The 19,253-nt window shown below is 35.2% G+C and overlaps 1 protein-coding gene across 1 annotated transcript; it reads left to right on the top strand.

Moving 5' to 3' along the window:
* Positions 1 to 3,072: 3,072 nt before the first annotated feature.
* LOC129108602 (troponin I, fast skeletal muscle-like) lies at positions 3,073 to 7,613 on the top strand. Its single transcript, XM_054620475.1, has 6 exons — positions 3,073 to 3,080; positions 4,178 to 4,214; positions 4,698 to 4,826; positions 5,652 to 5,741; positions 6,375 to 6,548; positions 7,536 to 7,613. The coding sequence occupies exons 1-6, from the start codon at positions 3,073 to 3,075 to the stop codon at positions 7,611 to 7,613; spliced, it is 516 nt and encodes a 171-aa protein (XP_054476450.1).
* The last annotated feature ends 11,640 nt before the right edge of the window (positions 7,614 to 19,253 follow it).

The raw sequence follows: 19,253 nt of genomic DNA, 5'->3' as shown, positions 1-19,253 counted from the left end.
ACGCCGGCGGAGGAGACGTCTCCGTCCAAGTGACTGAAAGTGTCTCTGTTCCACGAAGGGACGACAGCTAAGACACTTTTTTGTTGTTGTTATTTGTGTTTGTTTTTGTGATACCGAGGAACTCAGCTGAAACAAAGTAACGTCAAAATGTACGCAGTTAAAACATCATTTCAAAATGTAGAAATAAATGTTTGGAAATAATAATTAATTTGTCTGTTACATTTATTAAGAATCATTCTTCATTTTGTTTTTTTCCACAAACAGTGAACTTGGATTTTGGCGATTCACAAGTTGCAAAAATTTGACTTTTAGCTTTACTTGGATAAAATGAAGGTCTTTTTCAAAATATAACGCCAGGAGTCGTCAGTCTGTTACACAAGAGGCTTTTTTTAGATATTTATCTGAATATGTAAATATAAAATATTTTTCACAGCAAATATCTCCATCTGGTTAACAAACTAATCTTTTCAAAAAAATCTCTAAGAATTAGTTTTTCTTTGAAGAAACATTATAGGAATTATGTTTATTTACTTTCTTGTGGGATGAGAGAATGGATTTCATATTTCACGTGTGTTTATCTTGGATTGGCATAGCTTAGCTTAGCATAAAGACCGGTAGCAAGGATAAAGCTGATTAACTGTCATGTTGTATTTTGTTTGTTTAAAACCTAACAGAACTGATAAAACAAAAGTTTCTTGGTTTTAGAGGAAGTTGCATGTGCAAAATTCTTTTTTACAATCTCACACAAGAATCGGTGTTAGGAAAGAGCCGGGCTAGCTGTTTCCCCCTGCTTCCAGTCTTTATGCTAAGCTAGGCTAACCACATCATGTCTCCAACTCAATACTCAACACACCGACATGAGATCCATCTGAACATCTTACTCCCGAAACATGTTGAACAATCCCTTTAACGTCATCATCAATTACGTTTCAAAGGAACGTATTTTCTCACAGATAACGTGTCTTTACACAGGACCTTCACTAAGGAGACAACTGTTTGAGTCCCATGGGAAACCAAAAGTAACGTTCTTATTCAACCCAAAACATGATCTTTTACTAAACAGAACCAAGTCGTTTTGTTGCCTAAACTTAAATGTAATTATTAAGAATTCAGTTTTGTAACGGAAAAAGGGACGCAAGCGATTCAAATGTTGAGTTGAAACATATTTTTCTGGTTCCGAAACGTTGAGATTCAAAGTATCCGTGATTTTGCAAAACCCTGCAATGTCAACATTTTGTTCTGGCCAATGGGTTGTTAAAAACATTGTCAATGGATCAAGATGATGGAAATCTTTTAGAAAACAGAATTCAAGCCATTTAAAGGAGCAGTGTGTAAGATTTAGTGACATCTAGTGGTGAGATAGCAACCAACGTAATACCCCTCTTTTCTCTCTAGATCCAGTGTTCAGTTTGTCCTTTCTGGGCTTCTGTAGAAACATGTCACTGCAACAAAATCACTGATTATTTTAATAATATTTCTTCTATTAGATCCTGTTTAATGCTACACGCTGGCCCTTAAAAGGATCTATCTGTTTCTAGTTCCAAGAACCCTGCGGGTTAAATGGTGCCGCCCCCCCTCCTTTGTGTGAATCTGCATCTTGAAGCTTGAAGTGGACTCACAGGGTTGGGGTGGGGGGGCGTTTGAGGAGCTGGGCTGGGTCTGGTGTATTTCAGGAGCTCGCCGGCCGATTGGTCTGCCCGGGAATCCATTTCCATAAAGAGGATCTGAGCGTTTTGCTGAGGCATCGCAACCCACCTTATAAACCCTATTGCATTTTTCACTGTATGAGTTTGGCAGTGTGTCCTGTTTTCATCCACAAGTGTGTCGCGGTCCTCTCCTTCTTCCTCTTCTCGATAGGTGAGCATTTTCTTTTTATTTCATGTCTCATGTTTTCTGAGCTTCTCTGAGAGCAGCATCTTTTAATTTAATCAGAACAGCCTCTCATCAAAAAAAACCCTCGTTTAAGAGGTTGTGATTGTAGCTGTTCGTTTTCTCCACCTTTGACCCTTCCTGACATCCTAAACTAGCTTTCTACATGCTTTTGCTGCCAACATTTGACCTTTTTCCAGACAGATCTAAATTTATGGGACCTGTTCAGCTGCACTGTGTTTTATGATCCTGAAGCTGTTTCCAGCTCGCTGTTAGAAAGTCACAGCGATCCCACAAAGTCTTAAAACTGTGGCACTCAGACAGCTTGAATACCATCTTGTCATTATGCTGATTGAGTTATTGTTAAAATGTGATGCTTTAAAAAGGGTTTGGACTGAGGCAAATATGAGACACAATCTTTTTGAGTAAGAGCAAATATATTTGTTTGAATCAGAAATGTATTTTGTATGTAATTTTTTGCCTTTTTTAACATTGGACGTGTTACATGTTAAAGCTTATTGGTTGTATTTTGTGACAACAACTGGACATTCATTTTCCATTAATCACTCTTTAATACAGATTATTAATCCTGGTTAATACGTTTATTTATGTCTGCATGATTGATTGGTGGTTGTAAAGTTTATTGGACGTTATTTATTTTATGTCTAGTGTCAAATTTATTTTAAAAGACACTCAGAAAACTGGAAATTGAACAACTATTAAAGGTGGTAAAAGTACTGATAAGTCTCTGTAAAAAAGCTGAATTTTAAATGGGATCTCCATTGACTGTTAAAAGATCATTCCACATGATTTGGAGAAAGTAGTTAAACATTCAAAGTAATTTAAAGGTGTCGGATATGAACTTAAGTTGATGATATTCCACCGAAGAATTTCTTTAAATTAACTGTTCACCCAATCGGGTCGTAAACTGTCCAGACGGGACATCGGATCCCGACCGTCCCAGTTTAGTTCAGTCGACGTCGCTGCTCTTCAGCTGTGGCCTCGGATCACGTTACGGCACAAATATTCCCGACATCCATCGGAGCTGCAGAACATGCTGAGCTCAGAGAACCTCACACTGACATCCTGATCTGAGAGGCTACGGCGGTCAGCAGAGGTCAAAAAGACCCAAATGTTTCCTCCACTCACTGTCTTCTCGTTTGTGTCTTCATGCAGGTTGTGAGCCGCAAAAAAAACGCCAAGATGTCTGAGTAAGTCTGAACAACATGCTCTCAGATCAGATCCACCAGGTTTAGTGCAAAAAACATCCCAGTTTACAAGCACAGCCTGTTTTCTGGAAATAGCTGTAAAAAAAAAAGCCATATAAGTACAAAGTTTGATGTTTTGTTTTAGCAATTTATCAACAGGAATCTGCCTTATTTCAAGATTCTGACTCACAATCCATTCAACTTTTTTAAGTGGGGAAAGATTTAGTTAAATTTTTCTTCCATAAAACTTCTTCTTTCTGACTGGTGGAAAGAAAATATTTATTTTTCTACTTGATTTTTCCTAAATTCACCAAAAGTTACCATTAGATAATGCCTCATTTACATATTCAAACATAACATTTCAGAAAACTTGTAATACAAAAACTAATCATCTTAATGTCAGTAATCAACTGGTGAAGTTTCATGTTGATATCTATTAGTTATTTTTTTACCCTATTCACCTGTAGCGTCTTCAACATGTATGTAATTTAACTAAACATATCTTTAAAGGACGTTTTCTCTAAATGAGTTTTTTCTCAGACTCTGATCCAGAAATCTCCCCTTCAGTAGCTCTTACATACACCAAACTTTACAGCTTCATTCCTCTCTATATTCTGAAGGTTTCTACAGAGGGGTTTGTTCATATGTCATTCATAACCTGATTTATACAACATTTATTACAAAAAACATGCAGAAAACTGATTTGTTGACAGTATTTTCAGATTTATGGAGTGAAACAAAGAGATATCCAAAATATAAAAACCTTTGACTTTAATATGTCAACAAAATCAAACAAGAATTTTGAACCTGGATTTATCCAATGTTCACACTTATCTTTCATAAATGTAACCAAATCTTGTTATGCAATGTGAGTAAACAACTTGGGAAGTTTCATCTATTTGTTAAATATTTCTTTAACCCTATTCACATTGTGCCTCCCCTTAAACAAGCAAAAATATGCATTTGAAAAATATCAAATTATTTCATCATCAAGATGGAAACGTTCACTTGTTCTAAGAAAAGTATGATTGAAGAAGATGATGATGATGATGATGATGATGATGATGATGATGATGATGATATGACTTCCTCCCAAACAGTAAAAAGATGAATTCCAGCCGCAGGCATCACCTGAAGGTAAATTAAGAATCTGTGTGTTTAGTTATTGGAGCCTTTCTTACATTCACGGTTAAAGTTGAATGTGTTAGCTTAGCTTTGTAATTTTAGCTTTCAATTATTAAGCTTCACAATGCAAGCAAATCCCATAAACGGTCCTAAACTCAACACTAGAATACCACCTTTCTGAATTATCGTTTTAAAAAACTATTATTTAAAAAGGATGGAAAAAAGATAAATACTCTCATTCTATTTAGAGGAATTCTTTTTTTTGACTAAGAGCAAATATGTATATTTGAATGACTGAAATTGTGAAAAATGTTGCCATTTTATGGGGTTAAATTTGATTAAATGGTCATTAATTGTCAAATAATTGGTCATTACGCTGACGATACAGTATTTTACATGGTTAATATGTATTGGAGATGTAAATCTTAAAAGACATTTCTCTTTTTTAAGCAGTGGATTAGTTTGGTGTTAATCCTTGTTTTTTTTGTCCTGCAGAGTCTGATCCTGTCCATTGCTCAGAAATGGCTGGAACAGGAGGAAAAGGAGGACAAGGCGGCAAAGGAGGCCTACATGTCTGAAAACTGCCCCCCCGCGGTGCTGAGCGGAGACCAGAACGCCCTGATGGTGAGAGCAGCACCGACAAAAAACACCCTCAGAACCAAAGAACGAGTGTTGTTTATAGAGCGGCCATCTTGGAAAAACAGTCAATGACGAAATAATAGAAGTAAAAGTCATGTATTCAAAATGTTGCTTAACGTTAAGACGTATAGGCATCTAATTATACTTAAAGGAGCAAAAGTGAAAGTACTTATGATGCAGAAGGAACCCTCTCAGGGTCTTATTTATATTCTATATATCTTGGAATATTCTTGAAATATTATTACTGATACATTTATGGAAGCAGTTTTCTAAAGATGTCATGGTTGAGCTATTTGTACTACGTTATATACTGTTTTTATTTAATTTAATGCAACATCATTTTAAACTATATTTTTACATTGTTAAGTAACTAAAGCTGTCGGATAAATGTGGTACAGTAAAAAGTACAATATTTACCTCTGAGATGTAGTACAGTAAAAAGTACATATTTACCTCTGAGATAGTACAGTAAAAAGTACATTATGTACCTCTGAGATGTAGTAGAAGAGAAGTAGAAAGTAGCAGAAAATAGTAAAGTAAAGTGCTTCAAATACAAGAACCTCAAAATTGTGCTTACACATAGTACTTCATTCCACCATTGAAATCAATGGTATAAACTTTAAACATAGTTTATATTTCAAGGGAAATAACACTTAATGTTCAGATATAAATGGATATTTGACACACGTAAGCTCTCCTCTAATTATAATATATTTAATATGTATAAAATATACATAAAACTACAGGTGTACAGGTGTGTGTACATGTATGTAACATGAGTACTGTGTGTGTGTTTGCTTGTATCGACAGGAATACTGCAAGAAGCTTCACGCTATCATCGACAAGATCGATGAGGAGAGATACGACATCGTGTCCAAAGTGCAGAAGGCCAACATAGAGGTAAACGCTCTCTGACGCCATCAACGACAACTATGACCTTTTAAAAAAAACTTTATTTAAATAAAAAAATACTATAAATCAATTAAAATGATTTAGTAAAATAAAAGACTCTAGTTAAAAAAAAACTTTATTTGAATAAATAAAAAAAATTATAATTTTTTTTAAAATAATTTAGTAAAATAAAAGACTCTAGTTAAAAAAAAAACTTTATTTGAATAAATAAAAAATACTATAAATCAATTAAAATAATTTAGTAAAATAAAATACTCTAGTTAAAAAAAAAATTGTAAAATAAAAAAAAAAATTGTAAAATAAAATGATATATATAATAAAATAAAGGAGTAAAAATTGGTTTTAAGAAGTGATATCAAAGACATTACTGATTCTGCTTTACTTGTAATATTACCATAAAAACATCCTGTATGATCTATTTTAGTCTTTTCTCTCTGTGTATGGCTTTTATAAAAACATGGCTTGTTTAAGTTATCGTGACGGATCATTTGTTATGTAAACCGATTCAAAGATATTTATTTCACGGCCTTCTATTAGCTGGTTTATTCTATATCTCACTCCAACATCCGACCCAAAGAGCGTCAACAACAAACCCGTCTGACTTTGTTTTCCTTCTCTCAGATTGAAGACCTGAGGATCAAAGTGGTGGACCTGAAAGGAGTGAAGAAACCCGCTCTGAAGAAAGTACGTATGTCTGCCGACACCATGCTGAAGGCTCTGCTGGGCTCCAAGCACACGGTCAACATGGACCTGAGGGCCAACCTGAAGCAGGTCAAGAAGGAGGTCAAGGAGGAGGTGAGTCTACTGTACTTTAAAAAATATATATGTAAATCAATTTATTCCTCATTCAGCCCTCTGAGGAAGAAGTGTTCTCATCCTTTATTTGACGAAAAGTACAAAAATAGTACTATGTTACCTTGAAAATGACATTTCAGTAAAAGTATAATCAGGAAAATGCAGTTTAAGTATATATATATATATATATATATATATATATATATATATATATATATATATATATATATATCCAAAGTCAGAAATTGATATGTGCTATTAGAAAAAAATATGCTGGAGTTTTTACTTACAGAAAGACCAGTTCAATACAATATTGTGTTCAGAAAAAATATTACTTGTGATTCGGCTTTACTAGATTTAAGTTAAACATGTGGCCTAATATGCATTGTTTTATTGACGGTAATATAAATATTGGATAAATATTTATCTGTATTGGCAAATATAAAGACATACAGTTATGTTAGAAGGTTAAACCTGCATATTCTAACATTGTGTTAATATATTCTACGTGACTGCAGACTCAGAACCAGATACATTTCAAACAGTAGCAAAGTTACATAATAACTCTGAAAAAAATGTATAAAAATATATTTTTCTTTTTGCAAGAAAATGGTGTTTTTTTTGCAAAAATTGCAAGCAAGACGAAATAAAAAAATCTGAATAAAGGTATTAAAATTGTAAATTTACATGAAAAACTCGAACATATTTGAGTTTATAAAGTTATGAAAAAACGTTTTATTTTTTGCAAAAAAATGCAAGTGAGACGAAATAAGACAAACATTTTCTTATTTTGTGAGAAATGACACAAAACAGAAGTTGGAATGAAAATAGTCCAAATCCATAACATCCCTTTTTTCCTTGACTTTTCCAGTTCTTGCTTTCTATCTTTATTTCCTCTTTAAGACATAAAACACCTTTAAAAAATACTTGAACACAAACCTGATTGTGACTGAAACAACTTTTAATAACATGTTTGTTCTTCTGCAGCCGACAGAAGCCGCTGGCGACTGGCGTAAGAACATCGAGGACAAGGCCGACAGGAAGAAGATGTTCGAGACTTCCTAAAGACGCATCGCTGCTGTTTTTTCTTTTCTGTTTTTATGAACTCCACGTTGTCTTACTTATTGTGTTGGTTTGAACCAGACGGGGCTGAAAGCAGCAGGTTAGCAGGTCTGAGAGGAGTCGCTCTGCGTTTGAGGATTTCGTTTTTTATTTGTTTGTCTGGATGGAGGTGGAGGAAGGAGGAGGTTCACACCAACACTCAACACCAAGTCTTAATCTCCACACATTCAGGGAAACACTCACACTCAACTGAATCATATTGAAGAGAATCAATAAAGTCAACTGTGGACGGAAAAACCTTCTGGTGTCTTTATTTGTGTCTTTTGATTTGAGAAACATGTTCTTCAACAACCGAATGTTTTATCTGACACCAAAGATAAAGTCTCTATAATTTGTCCTGATGTAAAATAATATTATAATAATTTACATTATTAACACAAAGCCTTCAACAAGAATTGCTGTTTTTGTTATACTAAAATCCACAAAATATTATATATAATAAAAAATATTTTCCATATCATTTACAAATATTTTCCACAGGAAAAAAATCTAAATTTGAATAATTAATTATTTAACAAATAAAATAATATTCTATATTTTTATATTTTTATTCTATGATTAATATAGCCATCAGTTCTGTGAAAAATGAATAAATGTGTTTAAAAAGTTGCAGTAGAACGTTCAGCACCATTTGACTTCCGTACAGTTCGAAAATCAAAAAATGGACACGATATGAAGAGAAATGGAAGTTCAGAGATAAAATGATTATTATTTTTGTCATCTTGACGGAAATTGCTGTGCATATTGCATATATGTAATATATGTATGTATAATAAATGTTATATAAACAAATATATAAACATAATGCCTCAAATATGAACAAGGGTGGGATCATAGCAATTATAATGCAGACATTCATTTCAAAAAAGTTAATCATTAATATTTTTTGGGTGTGAAAGTTACATGAGGAAATGCTTTCAGTATATTTAAGTGTGATGTGTTTGAGTGTTTATCATCAGATGCTCTACAGACACATCCTCCATCACTCTGTCAATCACTCAGAACAGTTCAGAATACTATTGCTATTCTATAATATATTTTATTTAGTATATTCTTTTGTGCAGGAGTTGATGAACCATGATCCTTGTACAAGATTCACTATGATATGTATAATTTAGCCAATGAAATCAGCGTTGCAGTTAGATTTGATGACTTTCATAAAGCCCCTTATGACTCTTCAATTCACATCCTGACAGCAGCAGCCAGAGAAACAATATGAAAACAAAACGTAGAGCTCCTTCATTAGTCTGCACTCTCATCACACTCAGAGGTAGAAGACGTATTCAGAACCTGTGCTGCAGTAAAAGTACTGATAACACATCGTAAAAACTCTCCAGTAGAAGTTAAAGTCCTGAATTCAAACGATGATCCAAGAAGAGTTTATTTATCTGAAGAAGAAGGAGGATTTTATCAACACATAAAGGAAACACTTCATCCTTCAGTTCATCACAAACATTCAACATCAACACATCTGGATCAGGTTCATTCAGCCTCAGCAGATCAGTACAGATCAATAACATCAGGACTTTATAGGAAAACATCAAGTTTATTTCAAACCTTCAATTATTGTGTTTCTTCATTGTACGTTGTACAGTTTTTTACGTCTGTTGTGTGCTATACAGGTGTCACATGACTCACCGTAGTGTTCTGATCTTCTGAGGATTTGTATCATAATTTATGAAGCTTAATTATAACGAGGTGAGTTTGGATAACGAGTCTGAACTCCAGTTTGTAACCATTTAGTGACCACACACACACACACACACACACACACACACACACACACACACACACACACACACACACACACACACACACACACACACACACACACACACAGATGCTGTCATACTCCTTGTACGGTAGTCAGATCTCTGCCTCCGGGTTGCCGGGGCCCCGAGGTCCTGGAGCCTCTAAGGTTTCCTCAGTTTCTAACTTTAACCCCGTGGCTCTGTGTGTGTGTGTGTGTGTGTGTGTGTGTGTGTGTGTGTGTGTGTGTGTGTGTGTGTGTGTGTGTGTGTGTGTGTGTGTGTGGGGACGCCTCAGAGTTATATTTGGATCATGTGACTTCACCAAGACTCCCCTTTAAAAAAGCGCTGCTTCTCACCCCATTACTATTCAGCTGGAGTCGGTCCTCAGTCTGAGGTTTAAATTTAGTTTGAAACGTCTGTAGTTCAGCTGGACTTCTTATGGTATTTATAAATATATATATTTATAATAGTATTACGTAGCAGTCTTAATAAAAACCATGTGGAAATACATTTATCTCCTTTTTTGGACCTTTTTTAAGACATGTTTATAATTATTTTTTTATCATCTATATACACATACATCTATATGAATACTTGGATACACTATCTCATACATGTGTTGGATTTGTTGGAGTATACACGCCCAAAATGTCTACAGTAATTATTATTCATTATTCTTGTTCTTACTATAATCTCATTATCTTAATTGTACATTAAAATAAATCAGTTGTCTATATTTTTATGGCATCTGGGCCAAAACAAGTACACAAGTACAAGTATTCTGAATGTGTCTCTCTCTCTTCAACCTCGCTACATCTCACAGGTACATATTGTACTTTTTGCTACATTTGTCTGACAGCTTTAGTTTCTTCTCCGATGTGTTGATGTTGAATGTTTGTGATGAACTGAAGGATGAAGTTTTCCAATCAGTACTTTAACTACATTTACATACATTCTTATTCAAATAAAGTTTTAAATGCAGGACTTTTACTTGTGGTGGAGTATTTTCACAGTGTGGTATTAGTACTTTTACTGCAGTAAAAGACCTGAGTACTTGTACTGCTGTGAATACTACAAGCAGAGAGAGCTACTGACACCGACATAAGGTATCTCAGGGGTCAAAGGTCAGACCAGTACGCTTCACTGAAAACTGATACTTGTTTTAGTTTTTTTAAGATGCTGGATGATGTAGAAATAAACTAAATAAAGAAAGTAACTGAATATTTCACACCACAGTTTGGAGCTTTTCAGAGCAAAAAGACAAAAATGTTCTGAACACAGGAGATGTAAATACCAGTCTGAATCCTCTGGTTCCTCCTGGAACAGACCTCAGATCAGCTGTTTGAGGTGGTCCTGTTAGTTGACCACCACTAGGGGGCGTGTTTGATCTGTTTTTCTCTGAACAGAAGCTCAGGTTGATTTCAGAGGATTGTCTGTAAACCAAGTGATGTAAATTATAGATTAGACATTGGTTTCTATTGTTTTATGCTACTTTGTGATATTTTTGTATATGAATTTTGCTATGTGTTCCATGTTATTGTTGTGCTTTTTGCTTTTTAATGAATGTAACAGTGAACAAAGAGGAACAGGGTTGTTCCTTCATTTTATCGTCTTTCACTTTTACTCTTCAGCTTCTATATTTATCTTTTCAACCTGTTTTCATCCTGATTCATCCTTTAAACTTATTTTGTAAACTCTTTGTTTATTTATCTCTCAAAACACTTTTTAGTGAGTTAGTGACAGTGTGGGCTCCACGGTAACAGTCGCTCTGACAGCCTGACGGAGAAGCATCAATGGGGGCGGGGCTTAACTTGTGTAGAAACAGGTGAAGTTAATGTGAAGCACTTCTTGGTCACATAAGAGGACAGGCTGGTGTCATCAGCATAAGTAGATATAACTACGATAATTAAACGGCATAATTCATAGATATCCCACAAAATGAATTATTTTGTTATCCACGTTATCATGAATAAGAACGTATAAAGACGACTAAATCGTTATTAGTTATTTTAACCTTTTCGAGAGGAAATCGACACGTGTTGCTGGACTTTTGTAGAAAAAACAAACTAAGTATTTTTGTTGCCTAAACCTCACTGAGTTTCCTGTGAAGTCAGAAGTTTATTTTGAAAATACTGTATTTATGTAACAGAATGAGGAAATGTTGTACTTTTACACGTACATTTGCTGGAGATTTTGTAGAATATAAACACACAAAAAATGATGAGTAACTTGTTGTAAAATCAAACAAATCACGTTGAAGAGAAACAGCGGATAAAAATGTTGAAGCTGCCCTTTATTTAATTTATTTTGTGGATAGTTTGAGGTGATCAGTTCTTGCTTAAATATTCATTCTGGATTAGGACGTCTTGGTTCAATCTTTCTTCTTCTTCTCTACTTGTATTCACTCCCATGGTCCAGAGCTCCTCTCGGCCCTCTCTCTCTTTCATCCACGTCTTTATATTTAGCTTTTATCCGTTCATATTTTCCATCCCTTCACTCTGCTGACTCAGATATTCATCTCTCTGTCTCTCTGCAGGCCTCATGACTGTAACCCGAGAACATCCTCACAACCGAGCAGGCTGTAAAGTCGTTTAGGGTCATTATGTCCAGCCGGCCGGAGGTCCCCGTAAAAGTTCAAGGAGTACCATAACGTTAAGTACCTGCTCAGAATCTCATTACCCCCCCCCACCACCACCACCACCCCCTCGTTTGTCTCCACATGGTTTCACTTTCAGCTCCTCAGCCTCTCTGCACGCTGGTTGTCAAATCTGCATGGATGATTTATTTCTTTTTGATTTCTGCATTCCACCAAGACGCCCACGCTCCTCTGCAGAGAGATGGTGTCGTTACCGGGAACCTGGAAGGCTCTTGAACGCAACACAACCTGTAAGGGTTCAAAGAGCAATGCAGCTGTAGAGACAAGAACATCCTTGAAACTACAAACCTAGAAGACACTGATAGATGAACCTGTGAGGAGGTCCTGAGCCAAAAAATAGATTTGAACAGTTTTTCTAAACTGGAATACTTTCTGAAGTTGAGCGTGTGGTCGTCTGTGGACAAAAGTCTCAAATAAAAATGGAAGTGAGTGAATAATGAAAACATAGATTGAATGCTGCATCTTAATTAGAAAAAGCACAAGTAACCTGAAAACAAATTCAGTAATGAATGCTAATTGTGTTGAACTTTTATCAACGTTTCTTAAGTTTCCTGCTTTTAGATCGAGAACGCTGACAGAGTTCGTGCATAATCCTTTTTTTGATAGTTATTTGATAACAAAATGTTTCATACCTGGATCACAGAACAGTGATCTTTGTGTTGCTGCCTGCCGATCCAGTTACCTGTTAAATAATTCAGATCCTCAACCACTAACGACACCTTTGATTCAACAAAACACCAGCTGGGAGAGGAATCTGTAATCTGGATGAAAGTCATATTGTCGTGACTGTTTTTACACTTTATCAAAGGATTCACCTTTAATTATTTTTGCGGGTCTGTGGATGATGTTGACTCCATACAGAACAGAACGTTGAATCAAAGGAGCTGAAAAAGTATCTTGATCTCCAAAACAAATGCTTAAGTCTCCAATTATATCAAAGAGGTGAACTAATACTTTCACATGGGACACTAACATCTGTCTCATGGGTGGAAGTCCCATGTTTGACCCGTCAATCCATCCGACCTCCTCCCAACATAAGTTATTGATTAAATGTAGTTGTAACACGTCAAAAACAAACATAATCCAGAAGAAAAAACCTTGAAACATAACTGTCAATACAGTTTTTTATGAATGGGAACTCCATCTTTGGGAGACCAGGCTGTAATATCCGCTCATGAGCAGTAAACACAAAGTAAAGTGTCAGTTTTGCAAGTTTTTTGGACAAATTGAAATATCTTCTTTTTTTTGCTCGTTAGAAAGGGTTGCATCATCAGTGGTGGTCCGACTGATGAAGATGATTCCAGGAGGAGAACGATGAAGAAGGTTGTGAGGTCTGCAGGAGGCTTTAGAGAAACATGGATACTGTTTCAGTGAAGATGATTTTACTACATTTTATTTTATCCGTCTTTGTTACTTTTGGTTTAAAACGTCTTTTTAAGAAGTTGTTTTCTTCAGTTTGACCTCTGTAGTTTATGTTTGAATCATGTTAAAGGTACATGTCCTGTTGTATCTGCTGCGTCTCTTCCTGCTTTACCTCACTCTGCAGGAATGCACCGTTCCTCCTCTCGGCTGCTTTAATGAGGCCACATTCCTCCACCTGAAGGTGGGATCGTCAGCGCTGCATCCCTCCCTCCGTCCAGACGGCCTGTCCGGAGCTCATAATCACCCGAGAAGCACACACAGCGCTCTGGTTTTACTGCTCTCCTGGTGCGTGGTTACTTCAGGGGCTCTGGAACTTTATCATAGAAATGTTTGTGTTGGTGTTCAAGGTTTCATCAGGAGAACTAAAGTCTGAGAACATGAGGAGAAGAACATTTGTAAAGTAAACTGAAGAACAAATCCATAGTTTGAGAGTGAATGTGACACCAAATATGAATAAAGACACAGACAGGAGGTCACAGAGTTCCACACTGAAACCAAGTAGAATATTTATTCGACAGGTAGAATGTTTTAAACACCTTCTGTATGGTGATAAAGTTTTATCTGATCACAGATCTTAACATTTTTATTTAAAGTTGATTTAAAACAATAACAAGAGCCATTTTCAGACATTTTTGAATGTTATTAGTTTTTATAATCACATTCTGAACCTTTAATTCGATATTTAGAGTCTGTCGTATTATTTTGGTTTCATTCACGTGTGCAAGAGACTTCTGAGTTGTTTCTAAATATGTATATATAATATTATTAAAGTATACATGTGTATATATGTATATATATATATATATATATATATATATATACATATATGTGTGTGTGTGTGTATGGAGCTGCAGACTGCACATATACTTCCTTAGATATTCTGTTTTTACTTGTCCTGTGTTCCACTTTCACTAAACAAACCAACACGTTTCTCTCCAGCTGACGACAGAAACTCTTTCTCTTCTTTCTAATTTGAAGTTTCCTCCTTCAGCTCCGTCTGCAGCATCGAACACTAATGATAGTTCAGACGTCACTGAGAGGTGTGAGGGAGAACCACAGGAATGACTTCACCTCCCCGGTATCCAAACAGACCTTCTAATTAAAGTACCAAAACATACTGGATGTATTATGTAACTGGATTATTTTCTATCTTTATTCAAGAAGCAACGTTACTTAAATCTGGGAGTTACTTAACAAATGAATCAATGTTGACTTTTTGTCTCACGATTAGATGGATTACATACAAACTGATTTTTTAGGTTGTATTTGAATCAAAATGCATTACTTTTTATCGTATTGGCTACAAACAGTGTGTGAGAACAGCCTTGAATAAACCGATAAAAACAACATATAAATAAAGTAAATAACATGAAATAAACGGGAAAAAAAGTTGAAAAATTGTCTCCTTTATAAAAAAGATATCTCACAGTAAACTTGAACGCTGCAAAAAATTGGATTCACACATGGAAAAACATCTCTGATCAGAATCTGACATTCTTTAATGTAAAAGTGAGAATCAAACAGCAGAATTACACCATTAGTGTTTCATATTCAAATTGAATTTTAAAGTTTAGGAATTAAATGTTTCTAGACAAATATTATTTCTGCTAAATACTTTTTAATAATTCCTTTTTGATGAAGGTATTTGTACCAATGAGAGAGCACGTAACAGTCTGTGACACCACGGGATCAATGATTTGGCTCCTCCCACATTTAAAGAGTTCATATCACGGCGTTTAAATCATTAAAGGACAACAAAGACGATGAGCTGAGATCAGCCTTCTCTGATTTTAAATCCAAGATGACATCATGAGTAAAATCAACCCCATCATGTCTGGATTTTGTTGTGCTGCTTTAATGTTGTTGTTGTTGTGATTTTGTTATCGTACAGTGAATATGTTCTGTCTTGATATTGTGTTTTTATACCACAGTGTTCATGTTCTGATCACAGATAGATTTATATCATCTGATATCTTACAGCTTAGCAAATAAATAGATAAATAAATTAATAAATAAATAAATAAATAAATAAATAAATAAATAAATAGATAAATAAATAGATAAATAAAGAATACTTTCTTTACCAGTAATACACACTCTTGTTTAGAGGATTTAAACATTGGATATTCAGAATGACATCAGTCTGATGAACGTTATGAACCAGGAACAGATGAATCATCTCTCTGAATCTTGAGTCTTGACTCAGGTGTGATTCTGTCAGGTGAACACCTGAGTTCAATAAACTACCAATCAGAGCTCAGGTGAGTCTGCCGGAGTCCAAACTCTAAACCAGATCCACATGAAGAGGTTTAGTCTGGACTGAACTGGATTCTGCTGATTCAGCTTCACGTCTGACATCCAGCTGATCTGAGTGTCCAGAGGTTTCTTCTTCTTCTTCTTCTTCTTCTTCTTCTTCTTCTTCTTCTTCTTCTTCTTCTTCTTCTTCTTCTTCTTCTTCTTCTTCTTCTTCTTCTTCTTCTTCTTCTCCTCCTGCAGATATTCATAAGGTCAGTAAATCACTCTGATGTGTCCCAATTAATAAATAGATCAGCAAACATTTGTAAAATGTGTAAAATAATTTTCAGTGTGTTTGATCCTCACCAGCGATGGAAACTAACTTATTACTCTATTTATTTATTTTAAGTTCATTCATTTCAAGTACTGTGCTTAAGTATCATAAAGAGGTACTTGTATAAGTATTTTTTTTTTTAGTTCATGCAGAATGTATACTTTGAAATGTTGTACTTTTACTGCACTACATTTATCTGACAGCTTCAGATTATTCAGATAATAAGAATAATAGAAATATAAATAATAATAAAAATATTTATTTATGAAGCAAATTTCATACAGACGTTGTATCTGAAAGTGCTTTACATTAAAAAATTAATAAAAACAGAAAACCTTACTTTTACAAATAAGATAAAGTGCTGCATGAAGATGTCAACAGATGCTTCCTCTGTGATGTTTTTATTAAAACAAAATATAATAACTAATAAATGATAATGTATAATTATATATTAAACTACCAGCAGTATATAAAGTACTTATAATGATCTCCAGATTTAAAGTGATGAACACATTAATACATCAATAACTATGATACAATAACATATACTATATTGTTGAGTACGTGATGATGAGTAATATTCCAACACTGTAGTATTACTACTTTAATCAAAGTAAAATATGTGAGTACTTCTTCCACTTTTAATTCTTCTTCAGTATTTATGAGTTTTCTCCTAAAAGGTTTCATCGTGCGTCTGATGTCAGCAGATCTGTGTTGCCGTGGCTACCGGTGTTTATTTACCGCCTCCGGCAGAAAACCACAAAGTGATCATGTTGTTGAAGAAAAGCCCCATAAGGACAAAAAGCAGAATATCATAGTGAGTCGACGTGGTTGTGTTTACAGTGCACACATCTCTCTTTTCACTCGTCAGCTTCTTCTTCTGTGATTTAATCTTTTGAGGTGAAACTGAATCCTCAGAAACTCGGCTGAACAATGAGACTCTGTTTCTGCTCCACGTGTGTGTTCCTGCAGCATTAAAGTGACAAACACATTAATATATATATATATTAGTATCTGTAACAGCAAAGCTTCATGTCTTAAAGCTGCAAAGGGGGCGACTCCTCTGGTTGTATAGAAGTCTATGAGAAAATGACTTAATTTATTCCCTCAGTAAACATTGTAAACATGAGTTTATGGTCTCAATCTCTAGTTTCAAGTCTTCTTCAATACAGCATGATGTTCATTTAGTAAATGATGCTCCATTTAGAGTCAAACAGACCATAAAGCAGGGGATGCTTTAGGGCGGGGCTACACACTGATTGACAGGTCCACACCAGAGACGTGGTCCGGTAATGGAGTTGTCCGTGTTTTCTTCTTACAAACTTCATGGAAGTTATATTTTGGTTGCCTAAAAGTGTCTGCTTCAGCGTTCAGTTGTTCTTATTCTGGTTGCAATAAACCAAGATGGCCACCACCAAAATGCCGAACTCGAGGCTTCAAAACCGCAAGTGGTGACGTCATAACAACCATGCCTGCTTCTTCAGTCTATGATCAATAATTATAATCCAATAGTATCAATTTATGTTTTTCTGCATTATGAGAACTTTTACTTTCAAAGCTGAAACTTTTGCCCTTTTACTGAATTAAATAAATAGCAGGACTTTTACTTCTAACACAGTATTTCTTCACTGAAGTTAAACGTATGAATACTTCCTCCACATCTGTCTGCTCCACAGCCTCTGGCCTGGAAAGCCTCTTGACCTTTGACCTCTACAGACACTCCACCCTGCTTTCTTTAAAAACCTCCTTTTTCCCCACTCGACTGTCAGCTCAAACATGATGAAGCTCCTAGTAGCTTTACAGAATTTTACAGATCGTATATGCACTAGATGAAAACTTCTGATTAGATCTTGCACGAGGGCCTTCTTCCTCTCAGCTTTAGACCTTAAGATGTGAAATCTTTCTGATATCTCTTCCGAAGCTCCTGCTGATGGTTTGATTCCCGTCCTCCGGTACCTTGTGACTGAATTCCGGCGGGTGAACTCATCCGTCGTGTCCGGAGAGGAGATCTCTGTCCGCTGAGTGGGAGGTGCTGAGAGCCGCTCTGGCATCGAACTCATTCTGGGTATCAGGTCAACTCTCGAGGAGGAGGAGGAGGAGGAGGAGGAGGAGGAGGAGGAGGAGGTGGAGGTGGTGGAGGAGGTGGAGGAGATCTGCAGCACTGAGCTGCTCCTTTGTTCCAGATGACCTGCAGCTTTAATCCTCTTTTTGCCAAACAAGCAAAACAGACTTTTTCTTTCTTACTTTTAATCCCTGAAAACTGGAGAAACTCTGAAGCTGAGACTCTGGAATTAAAGATACTAAATATGAGTTTTGTGTATAAAATAATATACAAAACTTCTTGAATTACTCATTATATAACTCATAACTTTAGTTTTGGACACTTAAATTGACGTTATAAAACCTCAAAATAAGAATCTCAGTTAAAACGTTGGATCATCTAAAGAATGTGAAACCTCCTGTGTGACGGTTTATTTAGATTATTAATTCATCATAAACAGACAATTCAACAATCCCTATGGAGTCATATACATTACATTAAAAAATAAGTACTCTGTAAAGTAATAAGTAGATAATGTGAAAATTGAAAGACAAATACAAGAATATGAATATATAATTCATATTTCCCATTTATTTGTTCATTTATTTTTGTTATTTTCCTTTATATTTCCACAGGTATTTTCTTATTATTTTACAGATTCCATACTCTTCCACTATATGCACTAATTGATCAAGATGATAATACTTTACTGTACTAAAGGCCAACTCGCTCTTTTAACTTTAACTTTTACCTTTTTAAAGGAGGCTGAAATTACAATTAAATGTCCTGCATTTAAAATCTTACTCAAGTAAAAGTACAAAAGTGTTAATTGTTAAATATCACTTAAATACCAAAGATGACCACATGAGAAAGAAGAAGAGAAAACTAAGTTCTGGTACAGTAACTATTTCTCTAATCTTGGCTTTTTTTGTGAAATAATTTAACCTCTTTGGGCCTCAAACAGTTATTAACATAAAACCATGTGAGACGTTTAGTGGGAGAATTTATTTTGGGGTGAAACTGAAACAAACTAGACAGTTTTCTTGATAAATAAATATTAATCTTATTAGTAATAAGTAGCTACGGCTGTGAATGTCCCTCTGAAATGTAGTAGAATCGGAGTATAAAGTAGCAGAAAATAGAA

The sequence above is a fragment of the Anoplopoma fimbria genome, chromosome 19 (genome assembly GCF_027596085.1).
Source record: "Anoplopoma fimbria isolate UVic2021 breed Golden Eagle Sablefish chromosome 19, Afim_UVic_2022, whole genome shotgun sequence".
NCBI lineage: Eukaryota > Metazoa > Chordata > Actinopteri > Perciformes > Anoplopomatidae > Anoplopoma > Anoplopoma fimbria.
Note: the sequence above shows the minus strand (reverse complement) of the source record. Positions and strands in the feature narration are given on the sequence as shown.